This window comes from Gadus morhua, chromosome 2 (genome assembly GCF_902167405.1).
Source record: "Gadus morhua chromosome 2, gadMor3.0, whole genome shotgun sequence".
Lineage (NCBI taxonomy): Eukaryota > Metazoa > Chordata > Actinopteri > Gadiformes > Gadidae > Gadus > Gadus morhua.
The window spans coordinates 17,453,791-17,475,957 of NC_044049.1; the positions used below are offsets into that span (position 1 = coordinate 17,453,791).

A 22,167-nucleotide genomic window follows, 5' to 3' on the forward strand; every position below is an offset into this window, starting at 1 on the left:
TTATGGAACATATCCTTGTTGAAAACAACATTGATGTTATGTTTTAAACAAGTTCTAAGTATATTAAGTATTTTTGTAAAATACTTATTAATAAACTCAGCTGAAGTAGGCCTATAGCCCCCTTAAGAATAGTTAGGTGTGTGTAATTTTTGGTCAGCAATAACAAATAAATAATAATAGCCTTATAATAATGATAATAATAATAATAATATACTCACAGGCATACTTATACAAATTTGAATAACCATAACAATAATAATAATAGGCCTAATAATAATACGAAACCACAAGATTTATGTTAGTAGGCCTACTACTCAAGTTATTTTTACGTCTCATAAACATTTAATGCCTGAAATGAATCACTTGAATCGTTAAACTGTCTCAGGTTTTCCTTTGACCCAAATATCGACGGCACAACAAAGTCTCTTTCTTGCACGCTTTTCTTTTAGCCTTTCATCGGGGGTATTTTTTTTCATCACGGTTGCATAATAAGCACCATGGTGTCGTTCCCAAATCATCCCGTAATGGCTGCCACTGCTTATTGTTCACATCCTCCATTGTCTCCCAGCGCCATTTTGGCTCTGCAGGGGTAGCAGCAGCTAGTTAGCCAGGGTGCTGTTAGCGTCTATCGTTAGCTGCTAATGAAAGCATGCTAGCCAGGCTAAAACTTCAGCCTTTTGCTCTCAATGCTGCTTGTGTTATCTGTCCCGAAGCTACTGACTCGAGGCAATGGATGTGAACGTGCTTTATATAGCCTAATAATGTTCTGGAACTATTAAATATTATTGTGTAGGCCTATTGTGTGTTTTCTTTACTTTTGTAATGCCTTTGTGTTTTTATTAAGTTTGTCTTACACATCAACACAGCAACATTTAACATTGACTATTTCGTCCTCAAATTACAAAAGCACTAATGACTATTATTATATGCTATAGACCTATTAATCAGACTAATACAAGCATATAAATTATATAAATAATGATAGTCACAATAATATCCAAAATAATAGGAATGATGATAAATTCTTGTGGGGGAAAATAATACAGTCACCTTTTGTAATTTATGTAGTTTTTATTGTTATTATCGTTTCCACTATGAAAATAATGTACAATAAATAATTTGACTTTTATTTTCACTATTAAAGAATCTCAATAAATAAACTAGGGTCTAAAACTCATCAGCAGGGTTTTTTCTCAGCATATTGCCAGTCTCATTCACAAAGAGAACGAATCGTCTTTATTTTCCTAAAAGCAGCCCAGGTATCTGTATCCAGACGACACCACCGGTTCCTGAGAGGTTTTTAATAATCGCCGATTAAGCTGCACTGCATTCGTGGAATGGGCCTTAAACAGTAGCCTATGGGTAATAAAATAACATTTACAATGCTGGGAAAAAATATATTTCAACAGGAGAATTAAACAGGAAAGGCAATAAATACCTGAAATGTTGACAAGAAGAAGAGAAGAAATTGATAAATCCAAATAATTTCGTGTGAAAGGGTTAAACTCAAAATCATACGAGGACCAGCTTCTTAAAATTATCTCAGGATTATTTTGACTAGTTTTCCACAGAAAAAAAAAACAATACAAAAGAAACAGCAAAATCAACTTTCTTCATAATTGTTTGGGGAATGTTTCCGTGAAGCATTCTTACAGCCTATATTTAGGCAACGTTTAAACAGGTTTTCCTCGACAATCGTCTTCGAAAGGTTCATCATCCTCCCTTTAATTGCAGTCCTATTCTTCAATTTCCCGGGACCGATTAAAAGTTTAAATGCTGCAAGTCTATAGTACAGAGTGTGCTAGTGAATAAATCGAAATCCTCTTCGGAGAAGTCTACAGGGCTGTCAAGGGAGCTCTGCAAACTCGGCGACAGTGCGTCGGATATCTGCAGACAGGAGTCCCCGGCAAAGAAATTCAAATCGGGAAGAGAGGATGCGGTGGAGGAGTTGGAGAGCGAGGAAGAGACGGCCGGAGCGGAAGAGGAAGCAGAGATGGCCGTGGTTGTGATTGAGGAGTCCTGCCGCTCTGAAAACGCACCATCGGGGAGCGATACCGCCCCAGCTGCCGCAGCCGCAGCCAAAGCCCCTTGCCCGGCCTCCTCCAACTGCATTGTCCTGGGGTTATCGGCGGTGGGCGTCGGGGTGAATGACGATGGGGACTGGCGGGTCGCAGGAGTGTCAGAAGGGCCAGATGCCACCGGCAACGGTTGCGTTTCGGGGTGGCTCAAACAGCCTCCCTCCTCGGGCGTGGGTTGCGCATTGTCCCTGTTGTCATTAGCGTAGGAAGTAGAGATGGAAACAGCAGCTGCCGAGGAAGAATTGCTGTTCCCAGGTTCACCATCCGACGAGGCTCCCCCGGTCCCCGAGGCCTCCAGCGGCTGGCTCGAATAAGGAGAGGAGGCATCGGCGCCTTCCAGAGGCTCGAAACCACCGGGGTCGCCCGACTCGTGCGCGCCCCCGCCCTCTCTGTGATGCGTGGTTTGACGTTTGTGTTTCATGCGACGGTTCTGAAACCAGACTTTGACTTGGCGCTCGGTAAGATCCAGTAAGGCAGCGATCTCCACCCGCCTAGGCCGACACAGGTATTTGTTGAAGTGGAACTCCTTCTCGAGCTCCAGGAGCTGTGTGTTGGTGTACGCAGTGCGCAGCCGACGGGACCCCGCGCCTCCGCAGTCTAGACCCGCCTGGTTCGGATCTGAGGACAGATAAGAAGAGAAAAATTACTGGATGGCACAGAAGCACAGAAAATGCATGGGGAATCAATATTTTTAAATACCTGTACAAATAGGTTTGAAATGCATCTGTAGGCCTATTATCTCGGTTGTTTAACGCGTTTTACCATTGCAGCCACGAGTTAAATTCAATAGCTGCGACTGGAAATTATTAACACATTTTCTGCAAAGAATTACTACCCCACATTAGCTCACAGAACGGGAGCAGAATCTCCCCTCGGCTCCCATATCTGTAATAAAACAAGTAGTATCACCAAGCACAGCCCTCCCATTCAAAAAGCAATCAAAAATCATAACGTTCACACCGGTGCAGCTAAGTGACCAATAAAACACACACATAAAGGAGAGATTATGACGATGTAAAATTGCGTGTTCCCCTCGCAGCCTCTGTCTGAGTTTAAAGATCTGCATGTGTGATACAAACATGTACAAGACGTGAGGAAATTATACAATTGTTTAGCAGTATAACGAATTGTCCATTTCGGCTGTACTTAAAATATTTAATATCTCAAATAAAGGAGAAATGCATAACATTAGGCAATGGGCAGCTGTAACTTTATACATTTTTTTTATAATAAAGTACACAGCGTTATTAGGCCTGGATATTATCTATATTCGAATTAACAATGCTAACACGTAGTATTGTGTGTTGAAAAAATCCACATAGGCCTATTAGCATAATAAATTGTCTAGGTTAGCCATTTACAAATGGCCTTTGTATACCATAGCTTGAATCCAATGTTGGCTTCTATTATGCCCTGTCGTCTCCCACCCCCCTTGCGCGGTGGCCCTGCTTCACCATTATATAGCACCATCCAACATGGCTACCGTCCCCATCACTAGCATGAATATGATTATCATCATCCCAGTGGATTCGCTGCACCCAGATGGACCCTGGCTGAGATACATTTGATCGAATTGTTAATACAAAACATTATCATTGAGGTTATCGATAACGATTGGATTTAAAATAAATAAATAGGCCTATATGATGTCATGCATTTACTGTCTGCCTAAAAATAAATATTTCTGTGAGGAAAAACGATCTGTAGGCTATGATAATGGGTGGATGTTGCATGCAAAATGCTGAATCAGTCATGTATAATGTATGTCGACTGTGTGTGTGTCTGTAATAATAAAAAAGAAAGACATCAGACAGGTAACCTAATAGAATGTTAATAACTGCATGCCATTTCCATAAGAATATGAGATGTTTCAATCACTGCAGCATAATGCAGTAGTCCCAGATATGGCTTCCTCAAAGAAGCACCATCACCAGAGCACAATGCAACACATCCACATGCGGATGGGCATGTTCACATCACAACGTAGCCTAACTATAATGTCATAAAACCAAAGCATCGTGCAATGCATTTCAATGTTCATGGTGTTATAGAAGTGGGTGGAATGGAAGGCATCGATGAAAATGGAGAAATACGACAGTAAAATATGGCTGTTGTGCTGAGTCTCCAGCATCCCTGTATAGTCTACTGACCTGTGGGCGAGTCTATGCCAGCCGAGGCGTACCCGGAGGCGGCAGGCGATGGAGAGGACGAGGCAGTCGGGATAATAGCTCCACCGCTGCTGGAACTATTCCCAGGTTTAGAGCACTTTTTCGACGATTTCTTCTCCTTCATCCAGGGGAATTCGTGGGCGAGTGGCCCGGTAGAGGTGGCCGTTGCCGGGCCCGGTACCTGGCCAGTCGGGCAGGGGTTCTGGGTAGCGCGGTGGTGCGTCTGGAGGCCATTGTTATGGGTGGAGGTTCTCCGGTTCTGCTGGCTCCTAGCAGTCGGTCTCGGCTGGCTAGCTGTGCAGGGGCTGAGGCTGGGGATGGTGTGCTCGAAGGGAGGCGGAATTACTGTCGACTCCTTGATTGATGAAGTTTGAAATGACTCCAGGACGGCAGGGAAGGACGTCAGGCACTCTGCTAGGGACGGCTGGCTGTTTATAAAACCGATCTCCCTCTCAAATTCAAAATTCATAGCTCCCTAAAACCAGTTTCACCCTAAACGGCGAGACCCCAAACAATCTCTTCCCCCAAAAAAACAAAATAGGGCCGCTAAAAATAAAAGGAAAATAAAAAAACGCACGACCATAGATACTCTCGTCCGCAATGGCGTATTTGCGGGGGCTATATAAAAAAATGTGTATATTGGTGATATTACTAGCGTATGGGGACCTGGGTAGGCTAAACTGAAGAACTATGGGGCGAAATTGCAGCCAATTCCTGGTCATGTGACCAACAACACCCAATAAGAGCCACTAGGCCTGGCGGTGGATGTGAGAAACGCATTATTATTTTTCTTACAAATGCAATGAAAAAAATATCAGGCGATCCGTTGTTGTTTTGACTTAACAGGGGGGTGGGGGGGCATTTCCCAAAATGAATAAAAAAGAAAGTGCTCGGTTACCATGTGTCTCTCTATCTGCTGGCTGTGGCGCGTGGGCGTTGTGGCGCGTCCATGAGGGCCTTTTACCGCCAGACAAAAGAAAATCTCGTCCTGCAGCAGAGATTTTCGATCAAACGGGTGATGTAATGATTGTTAGCATTATGGTGAACGCAGCTAACTCCGTTTACAATCTGGCACTCCAAAGAAACTACTGTTTCTAAGAGTATGCTCATCAATCTTTTATAGTTTGACAGCCACTAAAGTCCCCATTCCAGTGTTGCACAAATACTATTTGAGATGCACAGGATCCCCGAATGACGAAGCCAATTCTCACTCATAGCTCCTACCTTTACTCTCTATTGGCAACATGCGTTGAACGCTATTCAGTGTCCATTGAACCTAGTGAAGTTCTAGTCTAATACAATATTAAATATAATGGAAAGAGGACTTCATATTATGTAAGTACTTGCATTTTATTATATTAAGTTTTGGCAACTTGTTTTAACTATGTGCTGTTTGTATGCAGAAAGGCTTCTTGTGGGCCCAATTTAAACATTGGTCCAAGTCTACAATACTACGAGAGGACTGAAATTATTTCTCTCAACCAGAAACAGAGTGCCTCGCATTCCTTTCTTTCTGGTTCAATCATTCCGTAAAACATCTCCACCTTCTTCCCTAGTGTGTGAATTGTTTACAGAGGAGAGTTCATAGTGAGGTCGTTCCTACAACTGCAGGATTCCAAGTGCTAAAATCTGCCCCTTCCACCAAATGTAATAATATAGGCCTCCTATTTCTGGAAGGGTTGTTCGAATAAATGGTTGGACCAAAAACTTTAAAAAAAAACACAGGGACAACCTAAACAAATCACCGAATACTGACAAGGACACCATGTTTCACCATGTTTTAAAGGGATCGCGGAGTAAGAGTGGATATTTTTGGGAGACCTAAAGTAGCCCCGGGTGAGGAAAAAAAAGAAACAGTGCGGTGATCAATCTTTCTCTCTCTGCAAAGGGCCTGACAGGAGCCACCCTCAAGAATTCTCCCTCACCTCTCTATATCTTACTTATATGGGAAACCAATAATGAAAAGCTATCTATGTATTTCGCTTGTTTCCCGCGTCTACAAAGCAAAAACGTGTCCAATACAGAGCATTCAGCACCATTCGAAATGGGGGGCTATTTCTGGAGAACAGATTCCGCCTGATGTTTTATTTTTTAAATACAGAGGCAAAGCTACTCCCCTGTTTCCCATGCCATTTGCCCTTTTTAGAAAAAAAAAAAAGACAGGCCAAATGAGAGAAATGTGTGTGGGAGTCAAGTCTATTGAGAGCAATACAAAACAGAGAGCACTGGGTGTTTCAGCCGAGTTTGGGATAGTCTACATCTAAACACTAGCCTCACTTCTGCTTACAAAGTTACTGCTGACATCGCATAAAACATCTGGGTCACGCAGTGAAAATATCATCAGGCTATTTTTACCCGGAGAACTTTGGACTCTGATAGAGGAATTCACGAGCATTTTTGGGTTATTCCGTGGACCACGTTTTAGGTGGTAGATTTTTTTTTTTTAAGACTGTGCTTATTTAATGAACGGTGGGTCAGACGATATTTTGTCAGTTTTACTGATGCATTTGGCCGGATAATATTGGCCTTTAGTAGCTGCAATAGGCTAAATAGGCTACCACAAATAACTGGTAAAATTAGTTATTATGGTTATAATGGTTATGTTATTGTGTAATAATAATAGTAATATAATACTAATAATTATAATAGTATTATTATTGTTGTTATTATTAATATTGTGATCGTCGTTGTTGTGTTTGTGATAGGCTATTTACATGTATATACTTGTTAATAACAGTAGTGGGGGCTATTAGGACAGTAGAATGATCAGAATAAGTATATACTATACCATTATTATTTGCCTATTATTCATGTTGTTTGTTGATCATCTCTGACTTAGATCCATATGGGATTACATGTCTATCCCAAGATTAATTTTCATTTGATAAAGGGCAAAATAAGGGAGCACTAAGCAACATAAGTGTAACTTAAATACCCTTGAATGTTTTTGTGTGGTTTTATTTCATACAAAAACAGCCATAACTGTTGACAGTTGTTTGTTTCATGTCTCGTCAGTTGTTAACAGTGAGGCCGTAGCAGTTTGTATTGGCTTACGTGCTACCGCGATAATGCGAACTAACTCAGCTGGCCGTCTGTTTTTATGAGGCAATAAATTAGATCTAATCTTTCCCTCGCGTTGGTTATTGGTGTTTTTATTGTCTGTTAGTCAAACGGAGATGGAAAGGAAGTACGGACCTTATTTATAGTAGGAGTCTGATTTATGTCCAAAGTTACGACGCGTGTTTAGCAAAGCGGTGTGGAGGAGCTCGAGAGCCAGAGCGAGACGGAGAGGGGCTGGGTCACGTGACCAGTACATGGTGGAAAAAAACGGGGGCTTCTAACAATAATAGCTTCCACTTCCTACAGAGCTTGGTTTGTATCTGACCGCACCTTGTGTTGGGGAGCCAAAACAAATGCATTAATTTTCGAAATGTTATTGAACATATTTGTGATAAAATTCTCCCTTAAAATAGAAGGTGAATTATACATTGTTTTATATTGTTTTATAAACAATATAAAAGACAACATTTTGTATTCTACATTCCTTTAAGAGCTACAATACATTTTAGAGACTTATGTGTATCCAATAAGTCCAATTGGCATTCAATGTGCAATCTTAACACCTAACAAGTGCTCAATAGACCACCCTGGAATGTTAGATCGTAGGCCTATACACATTTCTATCATTTACGTTCAGCTCTTCATCAAAACATCCTACTGTCATCAAGAAAATCAGATGGTTCGGTTTGGTTAACTGGTATGTTGCATTTGACCCATTACAGAAACAGTGAAATAAGAAACCCAACCGCCACTTTGGCTAGCCCAGGGCTGTCTTTTCCTCAATTTACTTGAAAATATTTCAAAATCGCAGAAGAGGGTAAGACCATGAACAGTGGAATGTGGAAACCTGTCACTCGGCAGGCATCAATTTGTTTGTATTTTTTTCCAACCTTTGATAACAATTAGATTGTTGCCAGATAAGCACGATACTTATCTAGCTTAGCTATCAATGTGCATCATAAGGGCAAACACAAAGCTGTTTTGTGACAAACAAACAATGAATAGTGTAGTTTTATGCCTCTTTTGGACCAGTTGCCCATTAGAAGTAGAGAAAACATTCCAAAACGAGTAAGGTTAATCGAGAATACAGCCTAAAATGAAACAATAGCATAAAGTGTGCATAAAGGTAGAATGGGTTTGATACATGGTGCCCTAATTTACAATCTAGTACATGGGATGCCGGTTATGCAGTCATTAAAACCCTTTCCTGGCTCAACATATTGATCCGGTACCTTATCCCTGTATTACAGTAGATCTATATTGTGAAACTTAATATTTAAAAAGCTTCCTTCCAAAATATGATAGCTACCCCACCATCTCATTCACTAAGGAAGGCGGATGTGGAATATTGAAACGTATTTTTGAACTTTTGAAAGGATATTGCATGCCGGTATGTATTAGAAGGAAAGCACCAGTATGTATTAAATCAGTTAAACCCTTTGAGATATTGGATTGCCCTTGAAGTTCCAAATTATGTGTTTCCTGATTCACTGCGTTGGTGTCAAGGACTGAGGATAGCTCTGAATAACATAACATTTTATTAAAGAATTGCTCGACAGACAACTCTCTCAACAAGGAAAGAAAAATAATCTACAAAGGACAAAGAAAGGTAACTGTTTTTTCAAAAAAAGACTTGCTCTTTTTCGCCAGCTAATAGTTTGTCTAAATTTTCTGACTATGCATGGCCGGGTCCCCGATTCACTTCTGAGCATTTTCCCTGTACAAGTCAAGACATTTATGAACAAGGGTCATAATAGGAAGATAAAAACTACTTTTTTTCCTTCTAAAATACAATAACTAAAAAAAATTAACTTCGGGACAATGGACAAGAAGAAACACAATGCCTTTTCCCTTTCATAACTGGTAAATACTAAAAAAGTACAGTATTTTTTGTCGATATAAATACATGAAGGATAAATAATAATAATATTACAAAACAGAAAGTATTTTAAACGGTTATAACAAATAAATATTTATATTTGAATGTTCACTTGAACACACATTAGCCAAAGACGCTTTGATTGCAGGATCTTCCGTCTTTAAAATAAGATTTCATTTTTTTTTTTTTTTCTGTAACTTTAACCATCAAAATGTAAACTCTAAGTGCAACAATGATGTCTGGATGTAGCAAGCATAGTAAGTCTAGCCTCTTACGACGATCAGCGAGAGGAGTTTGGCGATACCCAAGTACTACTTGTGCTACTTTTCAATGTGTGTTGGAGAAACAACTGCCAAAAAAGGGTTGGTATTCAAAATGCCAAGAAGACAATAGACGATTGACGAAGTGGGTTATGATTATAGGTTAGTTTGTTTTGTGTTGTTGGAAAATGTGATCATATTGAATCACTAAATACACACACGTTGTTGAAATGTAGCTCAAGGATGTACGTTGTCCAAACTGCCATCACTAATGTCATCAAAAGTGAACAAAGTGTTTCTTTTAGGTCTAGCACACATCTGCTTTTCATCCATGACATGCATTTTTGTTCAAATATATACCCTGTTTCCATGTTAAAAGTTGATATGTGTGAACCAAAAACAATAATAAAATAATAACAATAATTGCTCTTTTTCACCTTAGTGTCCGCTTACGTGACTGACCCCTCAGAGACCGAGAGAAAAGAGAGGGAGAGAGGAAGACAGAAAAAGACAAAACAGACAGAGACAGACAGACAGAGACAGACAGACATAAAGGAGGGGCCAAAGACTCACACATATATAAAGAAAGAGTTTTCCACTCCTTTTTTTACCCTGTCTCAATGTTGTGCTAAAATAAGAACATTATTTTTTTTGAATGTTTCTCTCATGTATGTTTGTGTTAAGATGTCAACAGCTGGCATAGCCTGGCTTTGAACATGTGTCAGCAAAAAGAAGAAGTAGCATAGCTGTGAGTGTGTGTGTGCGTGTGTTTGTGTTTGTGTGTAAAAGGCTAAGATATTCTTACATTTTACATGTCCATGTATGAGTACAAGACCAGCCTGGATAACTGCTAACACTTTTAAGGGTTTAAGTAATCCACCTATTGCAAGGTTTAGAAGATTTGTGTATGTCTGTGTGTTTGTGTGCGTGTGCGTGTTGGTGTGTGTGCGTGTTGGTACGTGCACGTGTGTGCGGTTGTGGCGGGAGTATGAGGGGAATATGCGGGATTGTAAGAAGCATGCTTCAGTGAATGATGCTGCTCCCCAAGACAAACGACAGTAGGGAAATAGCAGGAGATATTTAGAGGGAGAAAGAGAGAAAGCGAGAGAGGAGGAGGGAGAGAGAGAGAGAGACAGAGAGAGAGAGAGAGAGAGAGAGAAAGAGAGAGAGTGAGAGAGAGAGAGAGAGAGAGAGAGAGAGAGAGAGAGAGAGAGAGAGAGAGAGAGAGAGAGAGAGAGAGAGACATATAGAAAGGCAACAATCCAGTGGTTTATGCTTGTTCCCTCTTCAAAGTGAGGAGCATAGAGTAGCTGGGACTTGGTTTTCTTTTGGTGAATATTTTGTTGTTGTTGTTGCTGCAGGCCTGTGTGCTTCCCCACCTATCCTCCCCTTACCTCCGCACACCTCCACACAGAAGAGCCCTACACCCATAACTCAGCAGGACTGACAATAAGATGTGCTCCTTGGAGTAATAGAGCTGCCAGCATCATTAATCTAACCACCTCGTTAACCACCATTAAAAAGTCTACCCTCCATATATCATGTACTCCTTGCTTCGGCAATGGGAGCTGTGTGTGTGTGTGTGTGTGTGTGTGTGTGTGTGTTTGTGTGTGTGTGTGTGTGTGTGTGTGTGTGTGTGTGTTTGTGTGTGTGTGTGTGTGTGTGTGTGTGTGTGTGTGTGTGTGTGTGTGTGTGTGTGTGTGTGTGTGTGTGTGTGTATGTACGAAATGGGGGTGGATGCCATCATAAAAACATGCCTTTAAAGCATTCCAAGCCACAGTGAAGCAGAAGCATAAGGTGTACCGCAGATGTTTCCCTCGCACTATGTCTATTTCCAACCTACATGCTAGGCCCAACTAGGCTCCATCCCTAACATTTATAAAGGCTACCAGGGTGTACTAAGGTGACCAACTCTCAGGACAGTCAGTATTTACTAAGTTTGAAATCCAAGCATTAAAGCTGTGGAAAGTCCAACAGCAGATTTCAGTATTGTTAGCAATTCTCCAAAGATGCGTGGGGAAGTATTGCTAGCTATGTACATGGATTTGGTCCTCCACTGCTTTTGGACGATAACAGTTCCAGTTATATGTACTATGGCGTACATCAAAATAAGAAATGTGAGGTATAAATTGAATAAACCTAACTCTAACCACAATACCTCAAATGATGCAAGAAAAACCCTGAACCTTGTAAAAAGTTGTCCTAATATGGCATTGTAGTAACATGAGGTAGTTCTAAGTCAAACAATCCTTTCCAATCATTTCCAATCATTTCCAATCTTTGTCCAACGTTATCAAAACTCTAGCCAACTATCATTTATCAGCCTACTCTAGGTATGTATAGGTGCAAACTGGTCTGGTGCTAGAACCTTCTGCCTATCCACTATATGGAAACTGGGTCCTATATGTATGGCGGTGGTACACTTCTAATCATCTACTAATTGAATAGCATCAATTGACTTGATGTTATAGTGGCTGACAAATTGGTAGTACTTCAAACAAGTTTGGACCTTTCCTGAGCAACATAAACCACTGGATTGTCACACACACCCAATCTCTTTTTTCGCTCTCCCTCCACCCAGTCCCCATCGACCGGGTAGAACCTGTTAGCCAATGGCATCATGTTAGTCATTCCATCATCTTTCTCCACTTCACTCCATCATAGTTATTTTGTTTTCAAACCTGCTACAGGTGAGTGAGCTTGGGTGCTTCCTGGATTCTGCCCTGAGTCGAGGTGTGGTGTGCCGACAGCTCTGTGTAAGTTGAGTGTGGGGGGGGGTCACAAGGGCCCGGGGGCCCTCCTACTCCACCCCCGTGATGCTGGTTGCCGGTCGACATGGCGGTCGCACCACTGTAGTCCATGGATTGGTGGTGAGGGGGCGTGGGGCCCAGGTGGTTTAGCCCGTACATGGTAGGCCCGCCACCAGACATGGGCTCAACGTAGCTGCCCCCTGCCACATACACAGGGCTGGCCTGCATATTGTTGGGGGTCCCATATCCAGCACTGTTGGCCTGCAGTAGGCCATGGTGGCCGTGAGGGTCCGCATAGTCCGGGGCCGGAGCGCCGTACTTCTGCTGTGAAGGGCAGCTCTTCATGGAGACGTTGGGGTAGGCAGTGGACATGGAGTAGGACACACTCTGGTGGGGCTTGCCGAAAGAGGGCGGCGAAGGGGCGTCGTAGCCCCCGCCCCCCATGGAGTGCATGGAGTTCAGGAAGCCAGCAGTGGACTGCATGGTCAGGGGCGGGGAGCCGGTCGGCGAGGGCCCCCCGGAGCTGGAGCCCAAACCTTTAGACTTCTGGTCCTTCTTGTATTTCATGCGTCGGTTTTGGAACCAGATCTTGATCTGCCTCTCAGACAGGTTGAGCAGGTTGGCCATCTCCACGCGCCGGGGCCGGCACAGGTAGCGGTTGAAGTGGAACTCCTTCTCCAGCTCCACCAGCTGGGCGCTGGTGTAGGCGGTGCGCGCCCGCTTGGAGGCGGCCGAGGAGCTGCCGGGGGGGCTCTTTTCCCCGCCACTGCCGCTCTCGCCTCCTCCTCCTAGCGCTGAGGGAACGGGAGACCAGCCAAGGGAAAAAGAAAACAGAACACGAGAGAGAGCGTCAGGAACAGGGAGTTAAGAAAAGAAAGCCAGTCGAAGATTGAACACAGTGGAGAAAGAACATGCGAAAGAACAGGAGGATGAAGGAAGAAAGAAAATGAAATAAGTGATGGCGGCAAAAGGCACAAGAGAGGAAAAATATTAAAACACAATTAGAATGCTTGCATGAAGAGATTGGAAGCGTTCTGTTTTGTTATTAAAAGTGGGGGGGGTGGTGGTGGTAGTGGTGGTGGTGGTGGTGTTGGAGGTGGGGGATTGTTAGAAAGGCCAGCAGACTAGCCAAGTTATCCCTCCACCCCTAATATTAGTTGTCAACACTTCATAACCGTGGCAGTTATTAAGAGCTGAGTGCTGGCCCTTGGCTGCTCAATTGCATCATGGCTGGATACACAGATCCCTCGAAGCAACAGCTGCAGAGTGCAAGAAGTGCACTGTATTGGCTGGCCTCACACTACTCTTACTTTAACCAGTAAATCTGCTAACAAGACAACACACTTTGTTACTGTGTGTGTGTGCTCTTGGGCATGTGTCTGTCTGTGTGTGTATGTGTTTTGATTTGTATCTATTCGGTTGCTATTGTTAATGATGTGTTTGAGCAACGGTGGGAGATACAGTGCAGTTAAAAAGCATGTGTTTTTAATCTGCAACTATCTGAGACAGTGACTCTGACTCTATCTCTGTTTCTCCCAAGCATTTACAAAGCTGATTACCAGCTTTATTTCAGCAATATGCAGAGACGAAAAGATACACAGGGAAAGTTCCTTACACAGAGCTTTGTCAGCATACTTGATGACCATTAATAAATAACTAAACCCTAATACATTACTCAACATGAATAAATTACTTAACCTGCCTATCAGCTGCGTGCCTCATCCACATTGAGCTAAGTTTCACTTTCATTCATGTTTAATTTAAATATCACGTAACTTCAACAGAACTTCCACTTTACTGTGGACATAGTGTTTGTTTTCATCGATTCAAAGGTTCGTCATGAAAACAAAGCACCTTCATGTCGAGAGAAAGGTGTACCACAATGCATGGACTTTCCACTACCCCTGCAACTCACTCACACACACACACACACACACACACACACACACACACACACACACACACACACACACACACACACACACACACATACGCACACGCACACGCACACGCACACACACACACACACACACACAAACTGACATACACACACATCGTCACCACCATGCTTCTATGCAACAGACCGAGCAGATGGGAAAAAGGGGATTCAGGAAAGCACAGACAGGAAGTGAGTGAGACAGCGTCGTCTGGGACGGAGCTAGGGGCATGCTACACACCGTTGGCCGAGTTTGAGCTGGGGGAGCCGTTCTTCTGCTTGGTGTTCTGCCGCGACTCCTTCATCCAGGGGAAGATCTGCTTGGTCATGGTGGGATTGGGGGGCAGGGAGGAGGCCGCCGCCGACGGCGAGTCCGACGCGTTGGACGGCTTGCTGGGATTGGCCGGCTTACCGACCGACGACGCCGTCACCGAACTGCCGACCCCCCCACCGGGCGGCTGGGCGTTGCTGGCGCTGGGGGGCAGCGGGGGGGACGCCTGGGCGCCCGGGTGGTGCTCGGGGGGCAGGCTGGGCCGCATGCAGCTGCCGTTCAGCTCCTTGCTCTTGGCCAAGTGTTGCTGTTGGAGACCCCCGCCACCGCCGCCGCCGCCGCCGCCGCCGCCGCCGCCGCTACTCCCCCCCCCGCCGCCGCCCAGGGACTGCAGGGAGCACGCCGAGCGCTGATACGAGTCCACGTCCAGGTGGCTGGCCGACTGGAAGCTGGGCTGGTGGTGGGACACGGGGACAGCATCGTAGCCGCCGAAGCCGTTGACCGCCGCCGCAGCCGCCGCCCCCTGGACCTGGTACGACGAGTAGCCACCGAAAAGCGTTGAGGAGTTGTCGTAATACGTGGTTTTCTGCATTTCCAAGAGAAGGGGCGGCTTCTTCTGTTTCTCCGGTCCTTGTTGAGAGGCGCTGCCGGAAGACCATTTGGCAACGGGTGTCACGTGACTGTCTCTCTCCAACGGCCCCTTGGAATCTGACCTGAAAGGTTAGCACAGAGAATAATCAGAGAGCGGGGCAGATATAGGAAGGATAAATCCATCTTCCTCTGCTGAAAGGCGCCATGACATGAATAGGGCTCGCTCTCTTCTTTTCTTCCCCCTCACCCCCCCTCCTCTCTCCACCGTTGGAGGAGAGCACGGCCTGCAGATGCTCCACTGGCGGGGGCACAGAGAGAGCAAGCTGTGTTCCAACCCCTCTCTCTCTCTCTCTCTCTCTCTCTCTCTCTCTCTCTCTCTCTCTCTCTCTCTCTCTCTCTCTCTCTCTCTCTCTCTCCCCCCCCCTCTCTCGCTTTCTCTCTCACCTTCACTCCCCCGACCTCTCTCTCTCTTTCTGTCTCTCTTTCTCTCTCTCTCTTTACCCCCAACTTCCTCTCTCTTTCTGTCTCTCTCTTGCTCTCTATCTTGCGCTCTCTCTCTCTCTCTCTCTCTCTCTCTCTCTCTCTCTCTCTCTCTCTCTCTCTCTCTCTCTCTCTCTCTCTCTCTCTCTCTCTCTCTCTCTCTCTCTCTCTCTCTCTCTCTCTCTCTCTCTTTCTATTGCTCTCTCTCTATCGCTCACTCTATCAGCACATAAAGGTGCCTGGTCCAATCTCACCCAACAGACATGCACACAAACACGAGACAGGACCATGCAAGCAAGGCTGCAGGATCTTGTAACCTTCATTTTTTAAGAAATAGTGCTTTTCTTATTAATGTTGTTATTGATAATTATTATTGTAACATTGTTATGTTGTGATTATTACTAGTATTAGAAGTGGAAGTTATATTTATAGTTGCATAGTAGTAGCAGTATAAGAAGATATAATTAGTAGCATTATCAGTAGTGGTAGGGTATTTACATCTTTCAAATAAGGCTATTATTGTGTGTACATATTTTTTTCTTTAAAACAGTTCGTTTTGATTGTGTGTTTTTACTAACAGGTCTACCCTGGTCTAGATACTAAATGAAGAGAGGGAGGATATCGGACGTTGACAACATAACACCATTATGCAGATGCCTACGCGGTCAGATAAAATCAGTCGCTATCAGTCGTTCCTGTATGAAAATAAATAAGGCTACCTTGTTTGATTTTGCGAATTGTGAGCCACTTGTTATTAAGCCAAAATAAGGTTTTGAAATCATCTGCTTTCCCTTGCAATTTATTTTGTGATTCTGTAAAATCCTCACTTTTGTGTCATAGGCCAACTTTTTGGCTAGCCTTAATTGCTATATAAAAGCTAGTCAATCATTTGCTATCGGCGGGTTACGAAATTTGCCTATCCCGTTCTTTTACATTTTACATAAATTAGGCCACTCGGTCTCTCATGAATTTCTTCTTGTAGGCCTACAGCACAGATTAACATCACACGAATAAAAAGTAAACATCACATAGGCCTAACTAAGATTCGATACAAAAGGGATAATAGGCCTACTTTGTTTTGTTTTGGTAATTGTTGAAGAAATGCATTACTTGTAATACGAAGACCAATAGCCATTGTGGCCATTTCTGGTTGTTGTTTTTTTCGTTTATGCTTAGCCTAGGAAACCCGAGATACATGCATGTGCGTCTGGTCTCAATGTCTCCAACAATTCCCTCGAACGTTTTTTCGTTAAAATTACTAGATAGCCATGCATATATATAAATAAATAAATAAATAAATAAGTAAAATAAATTAATAAGCTTCGAAAATAAATATAGATAGATAGATAGATAGATAGATAGATAGATAGATAGATAGATAGATAGATAGATAGATAGATAGATAGATAGATAGATAGATAGATAGATAGATAGATAGATAGATAGATAGATAGAAGGAGTAGCCTAAGCGAATGAAAATAGAAGTGGAAAAAAAATAGCTTCAGCCCACCGAACACCCTATCTGAATTACACCCCTGGGGTGGCCCAGAGGCCCAGTTGTCAAGCACGAGAGAGCACCTGGCATTTATTTCTCCTGGACTGTTAGAAGGGCCAGATAAAACCTTCCAGGAAAGAGGGCTAAGATTGAATGAGTGAAAATTGTCTGAAGGTCTTCCAATTATATATAGGCCTATAGGTCTATGTTTGGTAAATTCTAACAAACAATAACAAACTGACAAACAAAATAACAAATTGGCCAACGAATTGTCAGAGTTTGTCAGAAATGTAGCCCTTAAGAAATGAATGGGTGTTGGCCTGAATTTAATTAATCTTGGGCTACACTATTTACTGAAGCAAAATAGGGTAGAAATTATTAGGATGTGCCTTCAATTAAAGGCCATGTTCTAACTCAAAATCAAAGGAAACTGGTAGAACACGATTCTCTCAGGATTTAAATTAAAACCAGGATTTTTTTCACCTTACAGAAAATACAGATTTTGTTTAAGAAGCAGTCGTACTGATAAAAAAAAGTATTTACAAGTATTTACAAAAGTGAGAGGCCTACAGGAATAGAACAAAAGCTCCAGCTTTGGAGCTTCAGCTCTCAGCACGTCACAAATGTCAGCCATTTATCTTTCTGCTAGACAAGCCGGAATCCTAATTATTTACTCTAAGGAATTGTCCCAGGCAAGGAGATGGGAGGAGAGCGGGAGGCGAAGAGAGAGTGGGAGAGACATACGGTAAGAAAGAGAGAGAGCGAGAGAGAGAGAGAGAGAGAGAGAGAGAGAGAGAGAGAGAGAGAGAGAGAGAGAGAGAGGGAGAGGGAGAGGCTAGGGCAGAGAGTGTAGGAGGAATATGTTATTAAATCATATCGTTGTTTCACCATTAAATGGGACACGTAATGTCTCTGCCCTAGCTTGTAGGGCTACTGCTAATACAATCACCAACTTTACTAGACGCCTCCCTGTATAATCCGTTTAGTCCCGGGGCCCAGCCCAACACAAGCATAGGCAGAATTAGCCTTACTGCTGAATTCCGACAGAAAAGAAATAAAGTCACCAAAACAAAAACAACCAAATACGAGAGGGAGACAGGGGTATTGAGATGGAGGGGGGCTGAGGCTGTCGACTAGGTTTTATTCGGGGACAAAAAAAAATTGAAAATGGCGCCTGTCATATGAGGCTATATAGGCGAGAGAGAGAGAGAGAGAGAGAGAGAGAGAGAGAGAGAGAGAGAGAGAGAGAGAGAGAGAGAGAGAGAGAGAGAGAGAGAGAGAGAGAGAGAGAGAGAGAGAGAGAGAGAGAGAGAGAGAGAGAGAGACACACACACACACACACACACACACACACACACACACACACACACACACACACACACACACACACACACACACACACACACACACACACACAGAGACACAGAGAGAGAGAGAGAGAGAGAGAGAGAGAGAGAGAGAGAGAGAGAGAGAGAGAGAGAGAGAGAGAGAGAGAGAGAGAGAGAGAGAGAGAGAGAGAGAGAGAGAGAGAGAGAGAGAGAGAGAGAGAGAGAGAGAGAGAGGGGAGAACGAGGGACAGCTAAAGAGAGAGCGAGGGAGAGAGAGAGGGGGAAAGCGGAAAATGCATTAGCTTGGACAATCTACGTATTCGTTATCCCATTAACAGAGAATGTGGGGGCTTTACTGGAGTCAAGCCCAGGAACAATAAAATATTCGCTAAATTGAAGAATCTCTCCGAAAAAAATAATAATAACCAAGTTACTTTCTGGGGATAGGTAGGCGAGGTCAAAATCCTCGAACAAGGGTGTTTGATGTAACCTATCCTATAGAAAAGCAATAATAATAAAAATACAAATAAAAGGCAATTTGTTCTGGCCTACTACAAGTCAACAACACATTGTGTTAAAAATACAGGCCTATTCAAATCAGCTAATTGATGATGAGTGCTTATAGCCTATTCAAATAACGACAATGTAGTTAGATTAATGAAGAACAATTAAATGATAACTGTTGGTTCCTTTGGAGAAATAGGCTAATTGAATAGCGACAACAAAAACAATAAATACACAAGAGACAGGCCGAGGTTAGGAGAAAAGAAAGCAAGGGAGAGATTAGAAGAAGGGCCGCTTGCGGTGTGTAAGGCATCTTAAAGCATTGTGAACTCTGCCTGAACCGAGATTGAAGTCATATGGGCAATAAATCACAGAGCCATCCACTCTCCGCCATTCACAATCTGGGAAATACAGGCCAGTAGGATCTCAAACCGGGTGTCAAGAGTCGCTGGTGTTTAAGGCTGCAGCTTCCAGCACCGAGCGTGTCTTTTTCCTTACCTTCTCTCAGCCTCGGGCGAACCCAACGCGGCGACAACACCGCATCATATATTATTCCTCATGTTAGGCACCACCGTGGATAATCAATAAATCAACGAATCCTGCTGCTTTTTTTCCTGTTCTTCTTTCTTCTACACTCCCCTCCGCCTCTTTTTTTTCTGATCCTCTCTCTCAGCTATTTAATTCTAACCGGGACTCTCTGGTCTTGATCCAACAACCAACCAGCGCCATAGAAGCTACACCCGCTGCCGGTGGTAAGAACCCCGCTCTTCCGGTAATGTCTCGAGAAGACGGGTACTCCTTATAGCAACAGCAGCAGCAGCAGCAGCAGCAGCAGCAGTAGCAGCAGCAGCGCCTCTCGACCGCCACAACACCGCAAAACACAACCAGCCCGGGCTGCGCCGAGGGATCCCCGTGCTACTTCGGGGAGGTGACAGCGGACACCGTGTTGGCGCGACGATTGTCGGAAGCGAGCGGAGGGCGAGCGGGGCTCGAGACACGGAAAAAAAGTGTAGGGAGGTATACAGTCAGGGAAAACGACACGCGAGCGAACGATCCTAGAGCCGAGAGGCTGCCAGCCAGCCAGCACCACCCCCCCCCCTCCCCCCAGCACCAGTGCGCTGGTAGCCTAGTCCAACTTCCAACGCCGCTTGCTGATAACAATGGCCTCAGATTTCTCCCCCTTTAGCCCCCTGTCGCTCAGTAAGTCAGCTCGGCGGTGGCGGAGGAGACCGTCACACCAGCAGCATCGGACAGGCGGCCCCCTGAGAAAGGAGGGCCTGCCGCGGAGAGTCGACCCATCTCATTTTGCGGGCTATTTTATTGTTCTCATTTCTGTATAGTCCGTAGGTATAGTGTGCGTTGGTTCCTCTTGGGTTAAGGGGGGGGGGGGGGCTCTTCGTCGGGCTCCGCGTTTCCCTCTGGCCGGTTGTTTTAAGGCCTATGGGGGGTTATTCCGAAGGTAGTGCCACGGCGGTGGAGCAGCTATAGCAGGTGTAGCCTTATATTTCCTCGGCTCGGGTTGAATGTGTTGTGTTGACAACGCAGGCCTCGTATTAGCATCGCTGGATAACGGCGCTCGACTCACGAACGCCTTGATTCTCCATCACACACCGCTCAGTGGCGGCTTCATGAACACTCACTCAGGAAATATGCAAATTACACCAAGATGAGATAAAAGGGTGCTATATTCACTCAAGTTAGGCTAAGTTAGATCATATTATTATGCAGGTGGAAAAATAAATAGGCTGTAGGTTACAGTATAGGCTAATCGTCCATGTATATATTATCAATAGTCTGATCCAATTTCCCAGTCATATACCATGAGCCAATTATTGTTACCTAATCATATATGTCAGTTGTCAGAATACTACGCTCAGCATTAGCAGCGGTTAGCTCATATATGTAGCATATGGCTCGCATAACTTTTGGGGTTTCGCACGTTAGGGAAGAGATGCACAGCCCCCCCCCCCCCCCCCCCCCCCCCCCCCCCCCCCCCCCCCCCCCCCCACACACACACACACACACACACACGCACACACTCACAGACACCCAATCCAAACACAAACACGCAAAAGCGCATGGCACGTGGATGTGCGTGCATAAAACACCTTTTAGTCGAGTGGCAGCTGTTATGGTGCTTTAGCTCCGTGAATAAAACCCCCGTTTCAGAACATCGGGATTATGTGAAAGGATATTATTAGAGATTGCATTGGGTCGCTTATATAGGTGTTGCTATACCGTACAACTCATCAGCACCAAATGGATATTCAGGAAATTAAATCAGAGCTTTGGTGCGTTGCTCCGAGCATATCGATTCATTACAATTGTTTGCATATGTAGCAAACATTACCAAAACAATAAGAGGTGAAGCCATAGAGCCTACTGATAGAATAGGCCAAAGAATACGAGTAGTCGAAGCAGAAGTGAGGCAAAAATACAAATGAAACGATCAAGCCTCTCTTCAGTGTGTGTGAATGTAGTGCATCAAATAAACACATCTCACACTTGGCTTTCTCACTCACTGGCCACAGTGTTTCTGTGTATTATTCAGGATGTAACCGCTGTCGATTATGGCGGGAGATTTATGACATATCTCACATCCCTGCATCGTATAGTCTGTGTGTGTGTGTGTGTGTGTGTGTGTGTGTGTGTGTGTGTGTGTGTGTGTGTGTGTGTGTGTGTGTGTGTGTGTGTGTGTGTGTGTGTGTGTGTGTGCGCGTGCGTGCGTGCGTGCGTAGTTGTGGGCAAGCAGGACAACTTTAAATAGATATCACTTGGTGTGAGGTTTTGAAAAGAACTCGGTGTAGGTGGAAGGCAGGAGACCAGAATGTCGTTGTCTGCAACTTTCTCTTAAAGAGACCCTGTGTGAGAACAAGGGATTTGCTAACTCGTCCTAAACTGAGCTAAACGAAAGCCTGTTGGTTCATTAACCAAAACTCAAGTCATTCGAGTTTTGTTCTTGAATACGTTCGCTTTTTGACCTCTCCATTTGTTACTCCAACAGAAGGTGTATAGAAAGAGATTACATTTGGAGTCTTGACTATAACGAGACATGTAATCTTCTTAATGAAGAACAACAACAACATCAACAACACATGAGCTATCATATTCTCTTTAAGAATAGACTATTTATTTGAGCGGTGTGATATATAAGCCTATTGCCCACTGTAAGCGATTTTGGCCGTCAAAAAACTATTAACAACTAAAAATGTTAATTTAAATATTAATTAGGCCTATTAGTATACAATAGACAACTCTTTTCGATCAAAATATATAAACTTGTTTTTACCATCACCATACCATTTTATGTGTTATATTGTGAGACTATAGGGCCTAATCGAATGTACTCGTGTTTGAGGTTTCTTAA

The 22,167-nt window shown here is 43.8% G+C and overlaps 2 protein-coding genes across 15 annotated transcripts in view; both read right to left on the reverse strand.

Moving 5' to 3' along the window:
- Positions 1 to 1,051: 1,051 nt before the first annotated feature.
- Positions 1,052 to 8,683, reverse strand: hoxb2a (homeobox B2a). The gene is made up of 2 exons (XM_030344969.1): positions 4,229 to 8,683; positions 1,052 to 2,696 (listed from the first exon to the last, which is right to left on the reverse strand). The coding sequence occupies exons 1-2, from the start codon at positions 4,713 to 4,715 to the stop codon at positions 1,762 to 1,764; spliced, it is 1,422 nt and encodes a 473-aa protein (XP_030200829.1). The 5' UTR covers positions 4,716 to 8,683; the 3' UTR covers positions 1,052 to 1,761.
- A 142-nt stretch (positions 8,684 to 8,825) lies between these two features.
- The window catches only part of hoxb3a (homeobox B3a), an 82,502-nt gene continuing 69,160 nt past the window's right edge, over positions 8,826 to 22,167 (reverse strand). For 13 of the 14 annotated variants that reach the window (XM_030344886.1, XM_030344858.1, XM_030344869.1 and 10 more), the window contains 2 exons: positions 14,373 to 15,115; positions 8,826 to 12,989 (listed from right to left, as the gene is read on the reverse strand). In XM_030344886.1, coding sequence (XP_030200746.1) covers positions 12,130 to 12,989; positions 14,373 to 14,994 — 1,482 coding nt within the window. In that variant the 5' untranslated portion in view covers positions 14,995 to 15,115 and the 3' untranslated portion in view covers positions 8,826 to 12,129. Of the gene's footprint in view, positions 12,990 to 14,372; positions 15,116 to 19,298; positions 20,758 to 22,167 lie in introns of those variants that run through there. The other variant, XM_030344957.1, reaches the window with a different exon arrangement.

What these genes read in the sequence shown, in the direction of transcription:
- hoxb2a (XM_030344969.1), bottom strand. Translation starts at nt 4,715, where the DNA reads ATGAATTTTGAATTTGAGAGGGAGATCGGTTTTATAAACAGCCAGCCG. An exon ending in TGGCATAGACTCGCCCACAG is followed by an intron (nt 2,697 to 4,228) that starts GTCAGTAGACTA and finishes ATCTGTCCTCAG; the next exon opens with ATCCGAACCAGGCGGGTCTA.